We start from the raw sequence: 27,130 nt of genomic DNA, 5'->3' as shown, positions 1-27,130 counted from the left end.
TCCAGGTGAGGAGTCTCAACTCTAGAGTTGAGTGCTGATACCTGCTATGGTATCCATATCCTCTGTGAATGTAATGCTGACTCTCCCCAGGAATCTAAACTTATCACACAAATTTATTACATTTTCAGCTCCTACATGTACTAGTATGCAATTCTAAGTAAGGACTTTGAATAAATAACCAAAATGTGAGATAGAGTGATGCAGATAAGCAAATACATGTATAAACCTAACACAGCGGGTATTCAGGCTAGGAGGTGGGTTTGTGCCCTTCATGGAGATAGCAAAGGTCAATGATTAGCAAATGAGGCTGTGAATATAACCACAGTTTTGTCCCCACTGTCTCAAAAATGAACATTATTGTGCTAGTTGGGCTATTGTTATTTGCTAAATTAATAAGTTGAATATTATTAAGTTTCCTATATTGTTTCTGGAGAAAAAGCATAACCAAGACCCCATTTTACTTGTATGTAATTAAAGTGTATTAAATGAACATGGTAATTATATCAGTAGAAAATGTAATTCTTCGGAATACCTTTGGAGACCTTCTTCTATTTTTGCAATAACTGGATGTATGGATGGGAACAAGCTTACTCCTCTGGAAAATGCCACAGCAACATAATTAATAAATGAGCCTTAGCTATGAGGGAGCACTGCCTAGAATGGAAATGGGCTCAGGAAGCTCAAACCACTTAAATCAAAGCATGAGTTGCAAAAGGGTTGTCTACCATACACCATCATCAACTCACCAGGGTTGTCGTATGACACAATGAACGCTGCCTTAAACAGCAAAGTGGCATCTCTTAAATCTCTATGAAGCTGAAAGCATGAAAAAGTCTGACTTTTTTTTTTTAATCTGTAGATCTTGGATTTTATTTCTAGACGTTTCCCCCCCCCCCTCCAATTTATATAGACAATGCTTGGATAATTGTAAACGTTCAGGGCCATATGTATATATTGTTTTTATTTCCTCAGAATTGGGGATGAGATGAAAGCCTTTCCCAATCTGTGCAAATACATGGCTTGGGCTGAGGCCATAACATTATTTTCTCTGTTATAGGGATCCCCAGTCCTAGGCCTGGAAGCTTATAGCCTTCACACAATCTAATTTTATGCCAGCCTGGACCTTGAAGGCTTCAGCTCCCTCCCTTCATTTGCTAACCTAGGTCTGGAATGTTTCAATCTCTGAGAGGTACTGCTGAATAAATTCACCTTTTCTGGCTCTTTCTGAACTCTTTACAGCTGGTTCAATTCAGCTGTTCTGGCCCAAACGCTTCTACAGGATGACTGGTTCAATCTGGCTTCCCTCTAGTCTTCTGACTGAATTGCTCTCCTTGGCCCCAAACTGACTCTGGTTTGGCTCCTTCTCATTCTCTGTCTTGACCTGTGTCTGTAAAACTGCCCCCATAAAACTTCCACACACAGTTCGCCTCCATCTCTTCCTCACTACACTATTCCTTTACTTCTCCCTGCCCTGCTCTTAAGTAGCCTCTCTTTCCTGTGCTGTTTTCATGAGAGCTGGGTATATCCTATCTCTGACTCATTCTGTCAAATCTTTCTCTGATTCATCACTTTGTCTGCCCCTCAATTAGATGCCACTTCCAAACATTGCTGCATCCTTCTGTAAGCTAATCTTACTTTCATTGTTTGGATTAAAGGTGTGTACTAAGGGCATGTCTGTATTCCAAACAGATCATACTGTAATCCAGGGCATGTCTGCATTCCAGTCAGATCGCATAGATATAGAAGGTCTTTAGATGTGATTCCTTGCCAGAGCATCCATGTTGCTGCATTAAAATTCCTCTCTAGCTTATTAAAAGTTTCCCTTTGGTCAGGATCTCACAGCAAGGACAGTGGCAGCCAACTGTGCAGGTGTGGCAGTAGTAGACGTGGAAGGCTATTGAGCAAGTATGCCAGTAATAAACACAGAAGAGACATGAGTAAATATGACCTCAGCTAACACAGCAGACAATTGAGAAAATGTGCTAGACGTAAACAAAAGCAATGGCTTGTGTTGTGTAGCACCCTAAGAAAAGCATCTGCCATCCATAAAAGTAAAAACATCACGTGCCACTTTGTGATTAGGTCTCAATTATAATTCCTAAAAATGAAAGCAAAATGCAACATGTCTTAAATGAGGTTGAGGGAGAAACAGGCTTTCCTGTCTCTGTTTTATTTAATATTATATAATAAAAAATTAATATTATTATCTAACTGATGCCACTTTAAAATCGAATAAATAGGCCTGAAATCAGCTTCAGGGTTTCTCAAAGTCTTTAGAACAGACATTATCGTTTACTCAAATAATGCATTCTAGGAATTTTCTCACAGATTGCTGATGTACAAAACTGGATCCTGGGCACACTATTGGCTAATCCTCCAGGGGTGCTTAGACATGCTGAAATAGGAAAACCATTGCTATAGCCTGTATTGATAAGATGTCCATAAAATAAAGCTATTTACAAAAGGCAGTCTGAAGACCAGCATTGTAAGGCTCAAATGTAGGTCTTTCTTTCTAGTCTCCCCTGTTCTATCCAGTGTAATCTGTGACCAGCAGGAATCAAGCACTCATCCATAATGACATAGGCATGGGTGTCCCCCACTTCTCTCTAGAGTTCCAAGGATCAGCTATAAGATCATTTCTCCCTCCAATATCTCACTTCCTACCTTCACTCTGAATTGTGAATTTTCATTATCTGATCACACATAGATAACCACTCTAACTACTAATTCTGCTTGAAATACTTTAGATAAAAAAAATCTCATTTTTCATATCTGGCTGGTACTTTATTCTTCAGTGTTTTAACCATGTATATCCATCTCTGTTGTGAAGTAGTCCTGCGTATAGACAGACACTTGTTGAAAATTACAGACCGTGAAGTTTCTTAAGTCAGATTTTAGGTTTTCTCATCTCAGAAATAATGTAACTCTAAAATTATGAATCATTTCACATGAACATTTAAACATAGTTATATAAACAATTTATGAATTAGAATAATAATTATTAAGATGATATTTTCCCTTAATACTATCTATAGATATAACCCTTATCAAAATATAGTAGGCAGGATTATTAAACTGTCAGGTCAATCATATGAATTACAAGACATTGCAATGGGCAAAGAATAGTTAATTTGGTATTCAAATGGAGTAGAAGTGTTTTAGGATTTTAACCTCCTATTTTCAGAATGTATGTAAAGATATAGGTATTAAGATAGTATGGTACTTCCCTAGGGACAAACACTCCAACTGGCTGTCTAATACTAAATGGTAAACTCTGAAAATTTACATTCAAATAACATTACAGACTGAGCAGGTTGGATTTATGTATGTGGGAATATATGCATATTTGAAAGAGAGCAAGAAGGGATATATAGGAAAGTTTGGAGAAAGGAGATATAATTACATTGTAATCTCAAAAATAATAACTACTAATCATAGTTAAAGTTATATGAAGTAATAAAAAGATAATATGGAGCTACAGAAATGATAAACATATACAATATGAAGCAATAGCGAAAGCAAAAAAAATAAACTCAAAATTTTCATCAATTAGTTCAAGGTGGGCTGTGACCACCTTGCGGGAGGGTGTCACATATCAGATATTTACATTACAGTTTATAACAGTAGCAAAATTATAGTTATGAAGTAGCAATAAAATAATTTTACGGTTGGGATCACCACAGTAGGAACTGTATAGTAAAGCGCTAGGAAAGTTGAGCGACACTGAATTAGTTTTTGATGAACAGGATTAAAAAATTAGTGTATAAAGGATAGTCATTGCATAAAAATGTGACAGTTAGGACAACTGACTAAAGAGCCTTACACTGCAGCATAATCTGGAAAAAATAAAAGGCTCATTATGGGTTGCAAGTCTAAATGTTGGCCATAATATAGCTATGAGCACAGAACAAAGAAATAGAAAGCAGTTCTTGTGTTTTAGTGTAATCATTTAAATTAAATTCTCTTTTTGGTTAGTTTATACATTTAATAAAACAAACCAAAGCGGATCTTGCCTCTCCATCTAAATGTATAATGATGTTGAAAGTATTTTCATGTTGCTACACGGAGGTGGCTGCCACACTTTCATAATGCTCAATACAATGCAGGATGTTCTAAGCTCAGACAGATACACTCTAGAATAGTTCCCACAAATCCAGAAGACCCCTCCATGCTCATTTGGCTAACTGGAAGAAGTCAGAAATGTGGCAGTCTCAAATGTGACTTGTGGAAAGAAGGCCCTGACTCCTCAGTGCTGTTACCCAGGCTCTGTGTTTGCCTGAGCATCTCACAATCACAATCTCTAAGAAGCTTTGCAGTTATTAAGAGCAATAGAAGCTTTGGAGCCTCACAGTCCTTAATCACAGTTCCACAGCTATGGATATATATGCATGTTCATGCATATATGAATGCATATATTGAATTATCATACAACAAATGACATATTCTGGAAATAGATGTCCCATCATCAAATTCATATAAAATCTACCATGACTACTAAGGAACTTACACAAAAATTACCATTTTAATATATAACTAGAACTGTAGAAAAAATAGACAACTAGTTACTAGATAATATACCATAGGGACTACACCTTTCCTAAACCAATGCTTTTAAAATTGTATTCTATGGGCCACATGCCTATAGGATTGTCTGTATTGAGACAACAGCCATCAGGCCCATTTCAAAAGTTTTACAAAATCCCTCAGCTCTATTCATTTAGAACACTCCAAATAGATGTTCAAAATGTGAATAATGTCCCCAGATAATTTTGTGATTATGCCTATTAGAAAGCCACTTTTGGTGACATTTATCTGTAGCATAAAATTACCTGGCATATTTGAAATAAACACATAAGTTCTACAGATTCCACCCACGGGAATGAAGAATTAACTTTTCTGAAAAGTCCTGTGCAACCATATTTTGAAAGTGTTCCCTAGGTAATATTATTCTGACTTCACTGATTAGAACTCCTGATAAAAAAATGAAAACTGATATCATTCCATGCCACTAATCCCTCTTCCTTATACGTGTGCAATTTATCTAGTTTATATTAGTCTCTGGATCTGTAGCTCTGACTGAACATTCTCTACCCTAGGAATTATAACTTCTGGAAGGTTGAGACACCAAACACCAATGTCTACTGAAGTAAGACTAGAGACAATAGTTTCATTGTAGCCAGTAAAGACAGAACCAAGGAAGGATACACTTACAAGAATTGTCAAAGGAAAGGTGTTTATGAGGGAGAACACTAGAGGAAGGAGAGGGGGGAAATAGTAACACACACATGCACACATGCGCACACACAGGATTTTGACAGGTTTGACTTTTTGCAAAACAGTAAACCAAAGTGATGCTTAGAAGATTAGTGCAAGGAGAAGGGGAAAATAGTAACACACACACACACACACACACACACACAGGATTTTGAGAGGTCCAACTTCTTGGAAATGGTAAAACAAAATGATGCTTAGAACCTCAATGAACAAAGCAGAACTTTTCAATTTGTCATATAAAAATGTAAATACCCACATTAAGTGAACACTTGTCTTTGTTTCTCAGTTGTCAAACATTTGAAAACATTGTATAATTCAAACTAAATTATCTAATGAAGGAATTCAAGTTCTTACTTTATGGTTCATGATTAACCTATGGGTGAGTATCTCTATGGGCGAGAATGTGGATAAAAGGTGACACTTATCTACTGTTGGTGGGAGTGTAACTTTCTTCAGCCATAGTAAAAATTATTGTGGAGAGTTCTCACATAGTTCAAAGCAGAACTGTCATATGACACAGAAGAAATGGATGGAACTAAGGACAATATACTTTCTATATTCTTTTCTGTATCAATAGTGCTCGAGTATATTTTCTGTTCATGAAGTTTTACTCCCATTGGCAAAGATCTATTAATACTTTAGGCCACTGCAAAGGTATTCTTTCCTACCTATAGCTTTCTGGACTGTCTATAGACGTCAACTGCAGAGTAGTGGTTTCTACTCCTGGTTAACTTTATATCCTAAATTATATGGTTCTATATACAAAGATTAGGTGAGAAGCATATTGAGAGATTTTTTCAAATGCATGTTGGAAGCTAATATAACAAAAATTTAAGTACCTATTAGTTTGTTTTCCCTTCTTTATTGCCTTTAGATGGTGGCTAATTTCCTCAGCCATGGGAAATCCCAGGATATAATTTCTATTTGGACTAGAGCCTCTATCTGAATCTGGTTAACAAAAAAATATCATTCCTAGTTTATTAAAACTGCCATGACAGATCTGAAACCTTCAGTCTGACATAATTCAAGGATTGATATTTTTATTTTTATTTTACTTATTAAGAGAAACACAGACAATCCAGGTTCCTATTTCTTTATCCTATGAAAGTTAAAGATTTCCATTTGCCTAGCTTCTAGAATGTCACATTGATTTTTGTTAGTTGGTGAATACTATGGAAACTTTTTGTTTGTCTGTTTCCTTGTTTTGCTCAATCAAACACTCGATTGGTGTCTGCGCTGTGGTTGTAGGAGAGAGTGTGATTGTAGTACACATCAGATGGCAGAGCAGATTCTGGCTACACACACTAGAAGAGCATTTACCTCTAGCCAACATCTGTGTCATCACATGGAAAGTTATCATGCATAGAAAGTAGACATCTCACACACACAGAGCACATTTCATGATGACATGAGCTATCATTGCCAAATTCTGTGTCCTTCTTTCCAAACCACTTTAGGTTATTCTTACATCTTGAGGACCACAAACAGAGGTTCTCCTAGTCTCTTCCTTTGTTGCTTGTTCTCTAGAGCTCTCATAGTTTCCTGGGGAACTTCGTTGTGGCTGGAGAGAGATGCAAAGAAAGAAAAATACATATTAAAAATCAGGGAAATAAAATTTAAACAAAGATGCAGATTTATGTGGTTATATAATATAAAATACAATGTCAACACTGCAATCTAAAGTGGAAATAGACATTATTATATAAGACACCTTTAGAATGTGCCTTAAATTATTATTTTAAGAAAATAATTTATGTTAAAAATTTTCACTAGTGAGGTCTTATAGAAAAATTTTCCATTTGGTATACATATTTCTTAAATAATAAGCTTTTAAAAAATAATCTTCAATGGCTCAGAGGTTAAGAGTACTGACTGTTCTTCCGGAGGTCCTGAGTTCAATTCCCAGCAACCACATGGTGGCTCACAACCATCTATAATGTGATCTAATGTCCTCTTCTGGTCTGCAGGTGTACATGCAGAGCATTGTATACATAATAATAAATAAATAAAATATTTAAAAAATAATCTTCAAAAGACAGGAATCTTGCCCTTCCTCTTTATATTAATCCCTAGTTTGTCCAAGATAAAACAAGTACATGCTTCATTTTCTCAACTAGACAGCAAATATCTTGCAGGGTTATGTGCATTCAGTTCCTTCACAAAGGAAGCTGTTTGCCTCAGTGTACCAAAATGTGATTATAACATTTATCTCATTAGGAACACTAAGAAAGCAAAAACACTCTGGCCAAAAGAAATATACAAATAACATGTGTAATTCACTGTGGTAAGGTTTTGATTATCCACTGGGAAGTGTAGGTATCTATTTCATTAGCACAAATCATTTAAATATAACACTGCTCTCACCAAAGCAGAGTAGACTTTGGTAGGAGAGATAAATATAAATTCATGAATGCTGATGAGTCTGAAGTTTTGAATGCAATGGCCACATAGAAGAAATACATGAAGATTCCAACTACTGCGATCTAAAAAGCCCAAGAGCGACACAGAGACTGGTCAGAGAAACTCAGCTAGGATCTTCCGCTGTTCTACATGGTCCTCAGATTACTTTTTCACAAAGTTAATGTCTCAAAAATCATTGAAAAAAATCCTTAACATACATGATAGAATTATATTGAAAGTGAGACTAATAAGGCTTATGGAATATTAACAGAACCATAGAAAATAAAGCACTCTAGTTCATTTCACAGTTTCCATGTTAATTCAACAAGATGCTGGGCTTTAGCTAAATAGTATAATTCAGTAAGTTCTCTTGACACATAATTGTAACTTCATTGACATCTACAAGGAACTGAGACTTGTCTTTTTATTCTGGCCTTACCTCGTTTAGAAGACATAAATACACACCTCCTCCCCATGTACTTTTTAGGGAACAGAAAAGATAAAGGATATGAAAGACACCCCTGTGCTTGCTTTGACCGAGAAGATTAGCATGACAGAGAAATTAATGAAACCCTTTATGCTTTTTTAAACCTCTTTTAAAAAAACATCATTGAGGATGAATTAAAAGGAGTTTTTGAAGATGGAGATCAGATTGGTCATCCAGTATGGGAAAGATGAGGGGATTGCTTATATCGAATTTAAGAGAGAAGCTAACGCAGAGAAAAATTCTGAAGCAAAGCAGGAGGCAAAAATTGATGGTCAATCTGTTTCACTCTCTGACACTGGAGAGAAAGTACAAAGGCAAGAGGGAGATGGAAAGAATAGCACTTGCAGCGCTGAATTAAACCTTTGGTTTTATTAGACCTTTCCTACAGTGCAACAGAAGAAATTCTTCAGGAACTATATGAATGAGTAAGCAACTTCAATTAAAATGCCCCACAACCAAATGACACATCTAAAGGATATGCATTTATAAAATTCACTTTCTTTGAGGATGCTAAAGACACTATAAATGCCAGTAATATAATGGAAATTGAGGGCAGAATAATCAGGCTGGTGTTACAAGGAACCTGGGTATTGCCTATTGCAATAAGTCAGCCACCCAAACTTCTGTCAAGGATCTGTCAGAGGATACCACCAAAGAGAATCATTTGAGGGTTCTGTTCATTAACTGGGAACTGGTTCCTCCAAAGAGTTTGGCTTTATAGACTTCAACAGGGACGAAGATGCCAAAGCTGCCATCAAGGCCATGAAAGATGGAGAAACTGGTGTGCAAGGAAGCATGAAGTTGGCTTGGCTTAGCTGCCTTGAGAGTCATATGTCATAGTTTATCCAGGTGAGAGTCCCTGGCTTCTGGGACACAATGTGCCTTCTAGTTCCTGAGAGACTAATGCACCGTCTTTGGCAGTGAGGTGTAACGGAAGTTTTGGTTTCTTTAAAAATTCAGTTATGTAAACATGTTTTTGTTATAATCCCAAGTGTGGGGTTTTAGTTTGTTCACAGCTGATAATTGGTTTGTGCAGGGGCATGGTCTTTGCCAGCTGGAGTTAGTGGAATTCTAAGGACTCTGAGGGGTATAAAACAGAGAGGTTTGGAGGAGACTGACAGAGGACTGCCTTCAGCATTTGCTGCTGAGATTATTATTGCCCCCGAAAGACCGTGATAATCCTATCCCGCCAGAAAAAGTAAAGAGGGCTATGGGTCCTGTTTTCCTATGTCTAACCTTCTTTCTCTTCTACCTAGGATTGGGGCGGGGCGTTGGAAGGGAGATAACATTTAAGAACCAGAAATAAAGTAGGTTTGTGAAAAAGCCATGTTTACAGGTGGTGCCCAATATGGGGTACCAAACTCTTGTTTTAAAATAATGAAATTTCCAAACGTTTGATTTTATCAGTGAAGACTCAGGAGCCAGATACTGGGGTGAAATTTTGCTTAACTCAGAGAGGCAGAGAAAGCACCCTGCTGACCTTCCTACTCAGCTCACTTCTTGGGGGGAAAAGCTAAAAAAAAAAAAAAAAAAAAAAAGCTCCATAGCTCAGCTGGCAGCCAGGAGGAAAAGCCAAAAAATTAGAAGCCGAAGAGCTTGCTAACTCAAAGTTCAGAAGCTCTTTCTTATCCATGCTGTCATAAATACCCTTCAACTCAAAGTCCCTGTCAGCTGGGCCTGCTCTGCCTCTTGACCTAGGGTTAACTTCATTAAATCCTGTGTACTGAAAGCTGAACCACACCATAACCACCTGTTTACAACAAACAGAAAGTTATTTTTCTTTTCCTTTTTATTATTTTTCTTTTTTACATATACACTTATATTACTACACATATATACAATAAACTACCTAAAGCAAAAAGAATCACAAGGCAATCAGCAATTATAGTGTTTTGGCTATTTGTATTTGTACTTGGCAACCTTGAAGAAAAGATCTTTCCTATCTTGGTGAGTCTAAAATTCTGAATGTAAATCAGTATCTATCATATTTCATCTTAAAGGTGTGTGTTAGGGCTCAATCACACCAAACATGAAACAGAGTTTTACAGTTTACAATCTTGGGCTTCACAAAGGGATCAAATATCTTGTAACAGTGAGGTATCCAAACATCTTTGTATTTCTCTGTACGCTCCCTTAGCTGTCAAGGAAGCATGAAACCTTGACAGGACAACTGGCCTGAGACATTAACTTTGTGTACTCTGTAGAGGTTGAAAATGCCATTGTGTCCTGGCAACTATAAATGTATCGTTACTGGCAATTGTTATCATACAGTTTCTGATAAAGGTATAAAAAGTCTGATTGCTCTCAATAAAATTGCCATATATTCAATTATGTTGTAGGCCCTCCAACCGGGCCTGCTTTAGTTCCCTGAAGCCATATCAAGGTGAAAACAAAGTTGCCTGTGATGGATCAAATGGAAAGGTGAAGGTGGCTTTGGTGGCCCAGGTGGAGGCAAGGAGTTTCGGAGGCCAAGAAGGGGTCAACGGAGGAAGAGCCACATTTGGTGGCAGTGACTATGAGGTTTTGGAGGTCTAGGAGGATTCTAAATCGATGGAGTAGGAGGGGGAGACTCCAAGGCACAAAGAAAGAAGATTGAGTATTTTCTCCCATCCCAGTATTTCCCTCTTATTTTGAAAGCAAGGACGCTGGGGTTTTTACTCTGTCACCTGTTCAGTGACTGATTCAAATATAGCCATGTGGTCTACGTGGACTCTGTCTCTATAGTATTTCAAGAGAGATACCCTGTTGTTTTTGACCAGTTATTCATATAAAAATTTAAAAGATGAGTGATAGAGCTAATAATATGTATCTGTTCATTTTGAATTTTATACTGTTTCATCTGATGTACAAAATCATTTTTCCTACAAATATATTCTTCCTTTTTTCCATTTGCGTTAGAGGCTGTAAAAATGTTTGTTTGTTTGTTTGTTTGTGTGTGTGTGTGTGTGTGTGTGTATGCATATGCACATGCCTTTAGTGACCTTAGGACAAACTAAAAGCTCTAAACTCTGGGGAAAAAAGAATGATACTCTTATACTCTTATTCAATTTCTTTACTATGCTTTGAGGGTAGCAGATAACAAATGGATCCAATCTCTATTCTGGGTTAAGTTCCTTAGGGATATGAGGAAGACTAGGATGCTGTTTTTATTATAATGATGTCCACACAAACAGTTATTTGTAACTTTCGTATTAAAATACGAAGCATAGTCCTCAGGTGCAACTGGTGCCTGCAGAGTTCAAAAAGAGCATTGAATCCCCTGGAAATTGAGTTACAGATGATTGTGAGCCACCATGTGTGTGAGGGGAAACAATCTCAAGTCCTCAGGCATGGCTCATACTTTACCCCCTGAGCCATCTATCCAGCCAAAGAAAAACAATCTTCAAAAGAGTCAAACATGTACTTGTTCTGGGTAAAATCAACTGAGTGGCCACCACCTGCTTCCCAGTACCTCAGTCTTACAGATGAAATGAAGAGAGGGCTTTATAATAACAGAGGAACTAACATACGCTAGTATTGAGACAAGTCACAAAGAATATAACAGCTGAAAAATATAAAGAATGCATTAAATTACACTAGAAAACAGCAGATTTTTTCCTGTATTTTTTGAAATTTTATATTTTCCTATGTGTTTCCTAAATGCGGCTTCAGTTGAATAATCAGATAAATGGATAATTTTGCAATTTTATTTCAACATATAATAACAGTAACTGTGTAAAAGCAAGAACTATTGTTACATCCCCGTGGCTTTCTTCAGCCTTTGTCACACGTGTGGAGATCTCATATGTCTACATTTATTGTGTCTAGGACATTGTTTTTTGTTGTTGTTGTTCACAGGTCTGATACAGAATGCTTTTATCCACGTGTGTTTCATATATAAAATTTACAGGTTAAAAATCCATAAAGGGCTGGAGAGATGGCCCAGTAGGTAAAAGCACTTGTTGCTCTTACAGAAGATCCAAGTTCAATTTACAGCAACCATATATTGGGTCACAACCAACTTTAATCCCATTTCAGAGGATTCAACCATCACACATGTGGTGCACATACATGCATGCCAGCAAAATATTCATACATAATATAAAAGAAAACCTAAAAACGTAAAAATCCCTAGAACACATTTGGGAAATATCTCTTGTGTTTAAAGGTTCTGGTAGCTTCAATTTTGTTTATATGTTTTATTTTGATAAACCTCAACTCAGCACCAGAGTGCATTGAGGTCAGAACATCTTACTGTTGGTTTATACATCAGACCGAAATCTTCAAAGGAAAACATATTTATCATTGAATATTTGGGAGCTAGTAGATATTTTTCAGTCAACTAATTATTGTTATTTTCTTTCAGTTTTTTAATGATTTGTACTTAAAACACAAACAAAATAAAAGTAAAGATAAGTGCTGAGCCATAAAGCAACCAGACATGCATATAGCTGATGAAATGGTTGTAAAATGAGTAATTAAGTGGCAATTTAAATTATGTCTAGAAGCTATAGGAGGGAACATACACTTACACACACTCAATGTATTGCAATAAAATTACAATTAAACAACACAACAAATTAATTCTGTTTTAGTCCTAGAAATACCAGTTGTTTCACAAGACATATTCTTTATCACTCCTTCTTTTCTACTGTACCATTAGTGGTCACCTTCCTTTCAGTCTGTGGTATGGAATGGTATGGAACGTCACATTCCCTGAGCCATCTAAGATAGAGACACACACCCAGGCAGCTTCATGACTGAAATGCATATATCCGGTTAAGAAATAACTAGGGTTTTTAAGGACTCACAGAGACTGAAGGGACAATCAGGGGGCCTGTATGAATCTGACCTAGGTCCTCTCTCTGTCTGTTATGTTTGGGTAGCTTGGCATCCATGTGGGACCTCTAACAGTGGGAGTCGGCTATATCTCTGACACCTTTGCCTGTTTTGGGTACACTTCTCCTCCTATTGGCTTGCCTCATCCAACCTTGATAGGAGGATACGTGCCTGTCTTATTGTAACTTGATATAATATGTTTGGTTAATATCCCTGGGAGGCCTTCCCTTTTCTGAAGCTAAAACAGTGAAGGAGTGGGTCTGAGGGAGAGAGGAGGTGTGGGGAGGACTGAGAGGAGGAAAAGAATAAATAAAACAAAATAAAGGAACAGGCTGCTACCAGTCAGCTATGTGTAATCAGTGGGAGGCCTTGCCTATTTCTCACCAAGAAATCCATTTTTGTAGATAATGTGTTCCTTCTTTTAAAATACCTGCTTTTCCTCCCCAAGGCTTGTTCCTGCAGCCCCATGAACACATCTTCTTTAATATGGCTTAAGTCAATATTTGCAACATATAAACCTAGGGAGATTTGTGTGATGCAGGAATCCAATAAAAAAAACTGAAAATTCAGAGTGTGATGCAAGTCCAAGAACCAACAGGAAGGAAAGCAAACCCAGATTCAGAAGCTCAAATGAATGGTCTACAATTGAACTTTAATTTTAGTGTATTCAGTGTATGTATCCCTAAAAATAAGGCAGCATGAGTGCAGACAAATGTTCATGTTTGATTCATTTTTATTTTCTGTGTAGATATTTTATATTATAAGAAACAATTCAAGACTTGGAGCTGAGTGGGTGAATGTGAAAATGAATTAAATAAAATTTTAAATTTGTTACCTATCCCTCTGTCATGTTTCTAGCTTCTATCTATCATCTGTCATCTATGAACTATATCTACCTGTTATCTAGATTACATATATATATATATATGTATGTATATATTCTATTTAGCCTAGATCTATCATATACCATCTCTAACATTTACATCTATCTATCTATCTATCTATCTATCTATCTATCTATCTATCTATCTATGTGTCTGTCTTTCTGTCTGTCTGTCTGTCTGTCTATCTATCTGTCTGTCTATCATCTGTCTCTATTTACTGTCTATCTATGTATTATCTATATATCTATCATCTATACCCCCCACCGCTTGCCACAGAATTATGTGTTTGAATACTTCATCACTAGTTGATATTTTGGAACGTTATAAAACACTCTTGGGAAAAGGTCTACCAGTCAAAGATGGTTTTGCCACACCTTGTGTATGTGTTCATAGTCTAGTACTGCTTCTGGTTTCATGATTTTTTTTTTTATAATGTACCAAGAAGCGAAGCTGCCCACTGTATACTCCTGCCTTCAACTTTGCCTGCTTTACAGGCCATGGGCGTCAGTATGACTTATTCCTCCCATGAGTTCCTTGCATCAATGAGAAAATAGCCTGAGATAGAAAGTCAATATAGAAGTCAGAGTTTTACTAGGATAATTCTGACCATGTGGTTCATGGAGCTTGAGAACTGCTGTTTAGAAAGAATGTGGAAGATTTCTTCATTCGGGACCGAAAATAAAGAAAGCAGCACTTAATGGGCTAGTGAGAGTGGGAAAGACAGGAAGGCTGATAGAAATTTGGGAATAAAGACTTCACTAAGTTTTTATAGACACACACACACACACACACACACACACACACACACACACACACATGCACACACACACACCTGCATGTACTGTCTGGAAACAGTCAAGAGGCACTCTTTTCCTGCACATGACAATATCATCGAGGTGTGGATTCTCAAGTGCATTTGAGTGCAGACAATGCTGCCTTGGGTTCCATGCCCCACACATGAAGCTGTGGGGTTTGATCCTTGCTTTATTAGGAACCATCACTCCTTTAGTCTGGGCTATTCTTTCTATCTTCTTGCTTCTCCTTCTTGGAATGGGAGTGTTTACCCCATGTCATTGCACACTGGGAATATGTAATTTGTATTGACTTTACCAAGAGTTACAGAAGAGACTTTGATATTTTGCGTAGTGTAAGGATATGGGTACTCTTCAGGGTTGACTAAATACATTTTCGTCATGTGATGAAACACATGACCCAGTTGTGTCCAAGTGTAGAACGTTATTTTTTGAATGTGCAATACCCTTCATAGATTTGTGTTTGGACATGCACTCACCAACTAGTGACACTAGTTTCAGAGATTCTTGAGAATATAGGATGTAAAACCTGGCTAGCTCAGTTATAGCACACTGCTGCCAGAGCTGTGAAGGTTACAGTTCAGACTCATTTTGCGGTCTATACTTGGCTTCATTTTCTGACAAGACTTGAGGTGTTCTAGTCCTGTGTCTCTGCCACCATGTATTGCCATGATGAAATCTACCAACTCGGCCCTGCCACTATGGACTCCCATCTGCCTGGCAATGACATTCTGCATCCCTAAATCCATGGGGCATCAGGAATACTTCCTTGTCCAAGTTGCTTCCAGTAGGTGTGTTGTCACAGCAATATGAAATGCAGCTAGTGTATGTATATATCTTTCCCTCCAACTATAACTTATTAGTTTGGGCTTTTGCTACTTTGTATGGGAGATTTTCATCTTATTAAGTTAAAAAAAAATACAAAATGAAAAACAAATTACAGTGCCACAGTCTTCCCCCATAAATTTGCCAAGGAAAATTTATCTTACTTTGTATTGTATTTAAAAATTAAAACAACCTATAATAATACTTTTAACAAAAGGAATAAGTTATGTATAGTAACTTCACCATTGTGACGGCCATCCATGCTTAAAAAGTTAAAATCCTTCATTACGAAAAGCTCAGTGTTTAATTAAGTGAATGATTACTTTGAAGCCTAATGAATATAATCTAGAAACAGTGTTTTTTTTTTTTGTCTCTGTCACAGAACTAAGGAATAACAAAAGCTGTACTGAATCTGATGAACATCAGAATGTGAATGGGGTGTTTGGAACAAAATTCCAAGGCTAATTCTACATTAGCTTGTAGATAAAATGGGACTCAGACAATTTATCTTTGTAGAGCCTGTAATTTGGATGTTCTGTCAAATGAGGTCAACCCACCTCAGCTGAACTGTGCTGTTGTGGTTGTTGCTGCTGCTGAAATGGAAGAAACCGAATCCAGAGAAAGATGATACTCTTTAGAGAGATTTTGCTGTGAGAGCTACTGTTTACTTGAGTAAAATCACTTCTGGGTGATGTTGCCCTTGTCCAGGGACCCCCAACCCACTTTCAAATGTTGAAAAAGAAAACTTAGCAGATTCCAACAGAGGAAGAGTAACCCTGCCAGGTCTCACAATTCTAGTCTTTAGATGTATAGCAGCTTATCTGTGGCATTTGGCCATGAGAATTTCTTTTTTTTTAAATTTTTAATTAATTTATTCTTGTTACAACTCAATGGTTATCCCATCCCTTGTATCCTCCCATTCTTCCCTCCCTCCCATTTTCCCCTTATTCCCCTCCCCTATGACTGTTCCTGAGGGGGATTACCTCCCCCTGTATATGTTCATAGGGTATCAAGTCTCTTCTTGGTAACCTGCTGTCCTTCCTCTTAGTGCCACCAGGCCTCCCCCTCCAGGGGACATGGTCAAATGTGAGGCACCAGAGTTCTTGTGAAAGTCATATCCCACTATCCACCAACACCCATTCATGTTTAAAGTTTTAGAGAGATCAGGGATACAAGGCACTTTCCTCAACATAATAAAGGCTATATACAGCAAGCCAATAGCCAAAATCAAAGTAAATGGTGAGATACTCAAGGAAATTCCTCTAAAATCGGGAACAAGGCAAGGCTGCCCACTTTCTCCGTATCTCTTCAATATAGTACTTGAAGTTCTAGCCAGAGCAATAAGACAACAAAAGGAGATCAAGGGTATCCAACTGGGAAAGGAGGAAGTCAAATTATCCCTATTTGCAGATGATATGATAGTGTATGTAAGTGACCCTCAAAAGTCCACCAGAGAACTCCTACAGCTGATAAACACCTTCAGCAAATTGACTGGATACAAAATTAACTCAAAAAAGTCTGTAGCCTTCCTATACACAAATGACAAGCTTGCAGAGGAAGAAATTAGGAAAGCCACACCCTTCACATTAGCCACAAGCAATATAAAATATTTAAGAGTTACTCTAACTAAGCAAGTGAAAGACTTGTTTGAAAAAAAATTCAAAACTCTGAAGAAAGAGATTGAAGATGACATGAGAAGATGGAATGATCTTCCGTGCTCATGGACCGGGAGAATTAACATAGTAAAAATGGCCATCCTACCAAGAGAATTTCTTATAGCAACAACTGGAAGCTATATTTTAAAAAGCCACCTGAATTCTATGCGAGAGACTCATTTTCTTAGCTTTCAATATATTTCATAATTCTTTGCAAGACAAAATATACAAAATTTCAACAGATTATCTAAGGCTATGGCCTCTCTAATGGAAAAGGTCAAATCCCAGTTATTTAAAAAAAAATCATCAAAATCTATGCTAAGCACTTTGAATGGATCCATTAAAGGGGTTATATTATAAAGTATGATACGAAATCTTTTTTAGGCTACAATGATATTAAAAATTCTAGAATAGTTTATAAAGCTGAACTAGTTCTGTGCATTATTAGCATACACATTATATATGTGGAAATCTTATAATTTTAGTAGATTTTCTTTCTTTTGCTTCTTTCATTGATATTTGTTTTTATTAGGGGTATCTGAAGATTGAAAACACACCTTGTGATTCACTTATTCAAGAATTTTCATCACTGAAATATATCTCCATGTAAATCAGATATTTTCTATAGTATATATAGATGTATATTTGAATAAGCATATGATAGTAGAAAGAGGCAATCAGATTTCTTGCTAAAGTTTAAGCAATGGAGAAATATGAAGGGATGCTCTTCAGAAACTATAATTGAACAGTGAGGAGGACAGCTTCCTGAAAGGTGGACTCAGGAGTTGTGCAGACCCATTGGTATTGGGAGAGATTGAAGAGCTGAAGTTATCAGAACAAGAGACATTAAAAAAAGAAAGTATGTTGTGTACTGGTAAAGGCTGACTTCATTAGGAAAATGTATGCATGCACACACACCCCCTAAGCTCACATATACACATATATGCATACATAGTCACATAAATAATCATGACATGTAACGTGTGTCTAATATCAGCCAGGAGATGCCAAAACAAAAGAGGCCACGAGCATAAGACAAAATAAAGATTGGTGGTCTTTTCCCGGATCTATTTTCCAAGAAAAAGATTCTCACAGATCCTTAACAATGCAATCCTTAGGAAATAGAAAGGGTATTGGTAGCGACTGTTTAAATCGACTGTTCTAACTGTTTAGCTCTGTTTGTTTTTCCTCAAAGCTTATTCATTCTTAACAATGCAAAGGCCAATGAAAACATCCACTGGAATTGCTTTGTCTTCCATCCTATACTATACGTGCTCTGGTAGATGAGCCAATAGAGCACAGCCTGGAGAAAGATTACAGTGTTGTAGATTGAGAACCCATAAGCCAGAAGAACAGATTTCACTTCCTAGCAAGAGTCTGAACTTGCAGAGATTCGTATTCATTATCAGTTAATAGTATAAAGGATTTATTTAGTCACAAAAATTAGTTAGCTATCATGTAATATATATTGTTTGCCCTGAAACAGTAGAAAGTCAAAGATTTAAATCATGCCATATATTTTTCAAATATTTTTGGTTAAATATTTCTGAAAAATAGCTGAAAATACAAGAGTATATGCATTTGAAGAAAATCCTAAGTGACATATGTTTGAGTACCATTAATAACACACGAGTTCAATAAGAAGGTAATCAAACACAGAGACTAGTGTCTCAGCTATATTGCCTTAGAAACATTTATACCTCAAAAAAGTTTTAGAGTGTATAACAGAAAAAAATTCATTCATGTTATTTAATTTGGAATATGTTTATGTAAAATAGATGCTGTCATGTGGCAGTAGATGTTACTTTCCTTTCTTATACATTCACTTGTGTAGCAAATATTTGATTGATCTCTCTATGGCACTTCCTGATCTGGGTTTCTTGAATAAATGTAAGCACAAACAACCTAGATGTTTATCTGATGGGATTTAACATTACCCTTTAGCATATTTAATTAATACATTTATGGAAAAATAGTTAAGTCCCATCATCCTACCACATTTGAAGTGTGTTATCTTAAGCAAAACATAGTAAACAGAATCCAACCATTTCTTTTTACTTATTTAAAAATTATTATTATTATAAATTTATTCACATTACATCCAGATTGTAATCCTCTTGCTCTTATCTCCCTTTTCCTACCCTCCCTCCCTTTTCCACTCTATTCCCCTCCCCTAGACCTCTGACAGGTGGAGTCCTCTTCCCTCACAATCTGACCACAGCCTATCAGGTCTCCTCTGGATAACCTGAGTCCCCTTCCTCTGTGTTCCCACAGGGTCTTTCCCCTAAGGGTCAGTGAACAAATCAAGGGCACCAGAGTTCTTGTCAGAGGCATTCTTTCCCCCCGCCACTCCCGTGGAGAATGAACTGTCCAGTATCTACATCTGAACAGGGGATCCAACCATTTCTTTACACACACATACACACACACACACACACACACACACACAGAGAGAGAGAGAGAGAGAGAGAGAGAGAGAGAGAGAGAGAGAGAGGGGTTGAATTGATGACAAATTTTAGCTTTATTGTCTTTTTTTTCTTTAGCCACATCCCAGACCATTTCACCAGTCTTACTAGTGAATTTCAAGTCACCCACCACCAACTGTGTATTTAATGAAAGTCTATTTTCTGTGTGTTTGGGATGAAATGTAAACTTGTCAAATATTTATTTATGAGGTAGTCACTGCCTAGCTGATAAATTCAGGGCAGTGTTCCAAGGTTGAACTCACTACAGAATATCAACTAAGCACAATAGAAATCTGTTAATGCAATGGAAACTTTTAAAAAATGTCAAAGATGGGTTGACATTGAGATGAGCCTATAGAAGAAAAGAAATTCACCAGTAATTGGAGCAAGGTTGAAAATATTACAGATGCAACAAAACATCTGGAAGGATTTGAGAAACACTGACTTTCTTCCATGCTTTCCTTTCTCCACTCTAGTGAACTATTTGGTTAGATGATTATACCACTAATTGCATTAATATTACTCTTTTTCCTTTGTGCCATATATCCCTATCCACTGGTACATTAATAATTCTATTATATTCTGTCTTTTGACTGATCCAATATATGGATAGTTGTACAGACTTCATCTTAGTATTCATCGTCCAATTAATCATTCACTTTGCAATTGACCAAAATAATAAATATTTCCACAGCCTATTATCAATGTTAAATTATACATATTCTGCATCATGAGAAATTTAAGGTTTTGAAATTTGGAATAATTTGACTTGATTCAGGTTAACTCATATTAAAGAACTGAATGAAACAGCTCAATTTAAATTTTTACAAATGAATGGTAGAATACATAATGAAAATTTATGATTTCTATATAGTTGCAAAACTTTCTGAAAACATGAAGAACTTGCAGTCAGGGAAGTTTATAAGACAGAACAACTTATTTCATCGTCACTTCAGAGCATGAACTACTGACTCTCACAATACTACAAAAGCCAGTTAGCTCATCGAAGCCAATCAATAGTTTCCAGTGATAGTATTCTGAACCACATTTCTGTCTAAAATGTCAATGTAAGTAAACTTGGAAATAGCCATTCCCACTCATTTTATAAATAAATAGACTAAGTGGATTCATTGTTCCCTCTCATTCAATAATCTTTGGGTAAATAAGTTAAAATTGTCCTCAATCTCTATCTAATATTTTTTGAGGCATCATGGCTTAAAATATAGCTTCACGTTCTTCATAATTATTCTATCATGACAGACTTTCTCCATCTTTCTCAGAATCTGGCAAGTTTTATGAGTGCTTCAAATACTGCCAATACCTTCAAAATCAATATGCAACTCCACAGACAATGTTATAAATCATTTTTATTATCTGACTATCAAATTTTCAGTTATGTTTTGCCGTGAAATAATCTGGCTAATCTGGTATTTTTATTAGGTGGAAAATCTGAAGGCTTTTGAGAAGTTCCAAGCAGTGATTAAATTAAATCATTTAAGCACTGTAATATATAGTCTCATGACAGAAAGTCAGTGATTATTCAATTAATAAAGTAATCCTAAAATCTATATCATGGACATGTAGGGTAACAATCTACAGATGTACCCATAGCCAGTGAAATGTTTACACTCTCAGTTGTTTGTTGATATTACTTCATTTCATTTCAAAAGATATTACCAAATTTATCAATTATGAGATAATATTGGTTTCAGTTCATTCTATATAAAAAGAGCCTTTCTTCCATAGGATTATTGACTAAAGACTTTTAGAAAATAATTTTGAAGATATATGCATAATAATATATAAAGAAAACAGAAACATGGTTTATAATTCCACATTCTATAAGTTTCATCTCATTTGTTTCTGGTAATGATATTCATGAAAAAATTTTAATTTGCAAGAAACAATGATAATCACCAGACTTTTACTTTTACTGAAATGATAGTGTTCTAAGTTGTGAGGAGCATCATTAAAAACCTTGTGCTATGAGATGAATAAAAGACAACTTCGTTCATAGATAATATTGAAACTTAATTTACTATTTTTGTAACAGTTTATTTGGAGAGGCATATTAACACCATCATCAGGTACATACACAATTTAAGTGAAATTCGTAGTCTACATAATAATGAGCACTTTTAATGCTTATTCATTTTAAGTTACTGTGTGTGTGTGTGTGTGTGTGAGAGAGAGAGAGAGAGAGAGAGAGAGAGAGAGAGAGAGAGAGAGAGAGAGAGAGAGAGAGAGAGAGAGAGAGAGAGAGAGAGAGAAGAGAGAGAGAGAGAGAGAGAGAGAGAGAGAGAGAGAGAGAGAGAGAGAGAGAGAGAGAGAGTGTGTGTGTGTAGAATCTCCGTGTGTGGTATATGTGCATGAGCATGATGGAAGTATGAACACATGTGGAGGCCAGTGGTGAACAATGGATGTTCTATAACTTTTAACCTTACTCATTTGGTACCCTGTATCTCAATGTACCTGGGGCTAGGCTGGCACCAAATAGCCCCATCAGTCATCCCACCCCCAAATCCAAATGTGTGATGTTATAGTAGAGATGACCAATCCTAGCTTTTACACGTTAGATAGGGAATCAGATTCAGGTCCAATTGCTCTTTGCACATCTCACCAGCACCCTTTAATTTTATTAGTCCTTCCAATAGTTCCTTCCCAAAAAAATCCCCTGTGAGAGACTGCCCTGCTGATGTATAGTCTATTATTACATTTTATTAACACATCGTGCTTCTATGAGTCAAGCTTTCCCTTTCCATTTTCGTACATGTATGTAATGTATTTTGAACTTACTCATCCTATTGCCGTCTCTTGTTTCCTCATCCTCTTGCTGCCCTTACACTGGTTTGGTTTGTACACTCACTTTTTCATAGCAGATTGCTTTTCATTACAGTTTCCAGCCTCAAAAGGTATGTTACAGAATTAGAGACGGAAACAACTTATTTGTAAGTAACATTTCACCAAGAATTTTACACTTCATTGCTTTGCTTATATAGTATCTTCTATACATTTTTTCTACTGATAACATGTCAGAACAGTCATAGATGTACTCAGAATAGAGAAATTGTGTGAGATGGAAAACTGTGGGAAAACATTGTGTGTGCAAATCAAAATAATGAAGACGTCTATGCAGTCATTGAAATATACGTATAAAGAGGAACTTGTGAAGTTAGCAGAATAATGCTATGGTCACCTTAAACTCATGCTTAATGATGTATCACTGCATAACACAGTAAAGGGATTTATTTGTAAAGTGTTTAAAAACTGATAACGTCGTGGGCAGAGTCTTCAAGCCTGTGAATTCATGAGGGGCAGAGGATTGAATATTTGCCAGTCCTAGCAATTCCTTAAAAGTGTTGAGGATGTAAAATGGCAACATGGATGCAAAAGATAAAATTTGTATTATCAAGTCATTTATGGTATCAAAAAGAAAAGTTGTGCCAGAATTTGAAAGTGAAAGATGGCTTACAAATTTCATATTGTATTGAGTTTAATCATTATTTTAAATGATCCAAATGTGTCCCCAAAATGAAAAGTGATTATTAATGCAATTTTCCGAATCACTGCAATGCTTCACTGCAATGCAATAGTGTGTGTGTATGTAATGTGTGACTCAAGAAATCTCTTCAAATAACCCACATACATAGCACATATTTGGAGAGGCCCAAACATAGCCCTTAGAGGGCAGAAGCTTGGATCCTCTGGTTTGGTGCTAGGTAATTTGGCTGGCTGTTATATTCATCATCAGAATATTGGGGTTAAGCTCAATTTTTATAAGAGGAGAACTGCTTAAATTAGATTCGTTATAATTATTGTAACAATAAAATAAGACGGCTTGTGATTGTATCCATAAAGAACTATGTAAATAAAATCTATCATTGCTATTGAACAATTTCAGGAAAACATTTATGAAACATGAATGTTCACAACAAAGTACAATGCTAACATGCCAGAAAAGAAGCATTCGCTTTCAAACGCTGACAGTCTGAAATATGTTTGTGATGTATCTGATTGCATTCTCCAAATATCCCTGATCTACTTTATATCCTGGAATTATGCTGACATATGAGATGAAGTCATAAAGGGTGGTGTGGTGAATGAGGTTTTTTTTTTTAGTTACTTTTACTTCTCTTTCATCTCACCATTTGCATATTTATAAAATATTCCTCTTGAGACACACTGTTTCCAGCAGTCTCCTAGGTAATTGGTATACAGACCTGAGCAAAGCCAGTCATCAAGAAACATATTTTCATAATCAATTTAATTAGCTACATGATAGAATCATAAAGAAATTACCTATTTATGCCTGAAAGATAATGGGAACAGGAAACCATCAATTCACATATGAGCAACTGCAAATTGCCTCTTCTGATTGTGTTCTGTCAACCTGTCACTAATAGGTTCAGTGAAAAGGCTCATATTTTGCATTGTGCTATCTTTCTATCTCTGTATTTCATTTATCCAAGCTTTTCCCCCACTACTACATGCACAGAATGTCACAAATTTGAAATTATATGCTCATATTTTATTATCCAAAACAGGATGATCTATGGTGTCCCGGAAGGGAAATGTTTGCCCTTGGAATGTGGCTGCTGTAAATAATTTCTAATGTTAGGTAGCTCTGAGACCATTCCCGGCTTCATAAAGGAAAGATGACGAAACGAGTGTACACAGATCATAGGAAAGCCCGAGGCCAGCCTTGTAGGGAGCTCAATAATGTCACCCATGGTTTTGAGGAAATTCCATCCATATAGTGATAGAAAACAAAGTCCTGCTTTTAACAGTCTTCACAGAATTGACATCTAATGACAGTGCAAAGGGAGCTAATCAACATGAAAATTCCCTAATCAAGTCTTGTGCAAGAACCTATTTATTTTCAGCAAACTTTCTCTTTTCCTTCATTTCTACAGGAAATTGTACGCAAGGGTTTGCCTCTGCGAGGCCAGTACCTTAGCACTGTGGTAGAGCCGGGGCCCCTTTTAATAGTTCCTTCTTTTCATTTTTGAGTTAGGTTCCTATTACGTTACCTGGATGACCTATTACATGTTACATAGGTCAAGCATGTATAGAGATTAAAATCCTACTGCCTCAGTCTCGCGAGTGAACTGAGATAGCAGGTACGCAGCCCCACTCCGAGCCTCTAAATTATTTCCCTTTTTTGTCAAATTCTGTTTAGAGTTCTTGGAGGGACATTTCTTCAGAAATTGTCATATAACAATATTTAGTAGATAACAAATAAGTCAGGGGCTGGCTAAATGCCCAGTTTGTAAAAGAGCAAGCCCAGAAGCTGAGTCCAATCCCTGGTGCCCATAGTGGAAACAGAGAACAGACTCCTGTGTATTGCCTTTTGTTTTCTATATTCACTTCATAGCATGAACACACACACACACACACACACACACACACACACACACACACACACACGTGCCTATTTCCCACACTTCCACACACATAAAATATGCATCTGAAAACCATACCATTCAGTTAATTCTCATAACAGAGTTCTTTTTCCATGTGGAAAACAATGTAGTCTCATGCTATTAGTGAGAAATTATTATTTTCTTATTTTTTCTTATTAATTTATTCGTATTACATCTCAATTGTTAGCCCATCCCTTGTATCCTCCCATTCCTCCCTCCCTCCCACTTCCTCCCTACTTCCCTCCCCTATGTCTGTGACTGAGGGGGACCTCCTCCCCCTGTATATGCTCATAGGATATCGACAAATTAATTGAGAATCCCATCCCTCACAGGTCATTAACGTTGCATAGCACTGTCTCAGAAGCTCCGTTTTTAGATTCTATGTTTTGAAACACTAGAATACTGCATATCTGGCTCATTGTGCTAAATTAGCACACATGCACATGGGTTTATTAGGTGCATTGCTTTGTGCTGAGAGCCCTATTCGTAAAGAATGACCACAGTCTTGGGGCCTAATTGCTGAAGGAGCCTGCACATTGAGAAACTGGAGCAAAACCGTATTTAATTGGTCTGCTCAACTCCAGATTGGATCTTTCAAGCATGACACCTGGCAGTTAGTTTGTAACACATAACTGAAGATTCTGACAGGCTTCCTGGTCAATGTTATAACAGTCCATAGATGATGATGGCAACGGTCTCATGACCCCCACCTCCCAACAAGCTGGACAGCTGAGGGTAGATAATTTTCACTGAGAGTTCTGACTACTGGCAAGGTGCCTAAGGCCCAGTGGGTGGCCCACATTTCTGTGCATACTGGTAGCATTAACTAGACTTGAGATACCTTTACAAAATGAAAGCATGAAGTTAGGAGGCCATGTATTTTTGTGGCATCCATGGAAAGTTGGAAGAGGTCAGGGGTGTGGTAATAACAGACTTTATGCATGGATAAAATATCAAATAATATACAGATTAAAGAAGAAGGAACATTAAAAATAGGAAGTAAAGTAGACACTATTTTCTTTGCACATGATAACAAGGTGTTTAATGCAACTTCTGATAATTACTGAAGCCAATATTCTCACCAATAATATTTTGCTCCAATTTACTTTAATTTTAGAAGGATTAAATGACATATATCCTTCAGTTGCTAACAATCTCTCCCTGAAGCATTTCAGGACTTCCAAGCAGTCAAGATTCATATCTCGCCTCACAATTTGTACCAAGAATGAATGTTTATGAACATTTAATCTTGTGCTATTTCTAAGAGCAAACATTTGTACCCATATCACAAATAAGCTGCCACAAAGGGCTCACTTTACATCTACTGTTTCAAGTATATTCTATAATTTATTGTATGTACATGTTTATTTATATATAACCATCTTTTGTGGTAGTGTGGACTAAACATATGGCTTTGAACATTTTAGGCATATTCTCTGCAATTGAACTATTCCAAGAATCCTAGTAGCTTCTATTGCAACACATGGTATGTACTAATATATATGTATTGTCAGAAAGGGGACAAATCTAGTGGCAGTCATCAAACAAAGCATTATAACCTCATATGCTGAAAATATAATCTAAATTTTCTCAGGTCTCATATACCATTGTGATGTATTTCATAAAAATATGAATATTTATTTACTTATTTTATACTCACGGTAAATGTGTATATAGAGTATATTATATGTGTTTGCAGTATGGAAGGTGGTAGGTAGCTAAGTGGTTAGCTGATGAGCAATCATATAGGAAGAAAAATGTCTAAAACCTACCCTTCTGATATGGTCAAATGAGAAATTTCCTCTATCAGTAGAGGATGATAAGAAGGTTCATGCTTGCAAGGCATTGTATCCTTTCTTAATTCTACGCGCAGTATTTTAATTATTTTCAGTATGGACTGTAAGTTAGGCACTTTGAGTGACCCCTGAACATGCCTATGTCCTCAATTCCATCTGAATTAAGAGTGCTGATAGTCGATAGGGTATTTTTGAAACACCCAATAATTTGAAAATACAGTCTAATATGAGAAGCACGGGCTGTGGTGACTGTAGGTGCACTGTCCTGATAGGTCTGAGGAATTGCTTTGC

General features: G+C 36.6%; 1 protein-coding gene across 2 annotated transcripts in view; it reads right to left on the bottom strand.

Moving 5' to 3' along the window:
• The window catches only part of LUZP2 (leucine zipper protein 2), a 362,411-nt gene that overhangs the window by 10,563 nt on the left and 324,718 nt on the right, over window positions 1–27,130 (bottom strand). For both annotated transcript variants that reach the window (XM_084771425.1, XM_084771424.1), the window contains one exon: window positions 6,743–6,835. In XM_084771425.1, coding sequence (XP_084627551.1) covers window positions 6,743–6,835 — 93 coding nt within the window. The remainder of the gene's footprint in view (window positions 1–6,742; window positions 6,836–27,130) is intronic.

This window comes from Acomys minous, assembly GCF_964271855.1.
Source record: "Acomys minous genome assembly, chromosome: 2".
NCBI classification, from domain to species: Eukaryota; Metazoa; Chordata; class Mammalia; order Rodentia; family Muridae; genus Acomys; species Acomys minous.
This window is presented reverse-complemented; position numbering and strand designations above follow the sequence as displayed.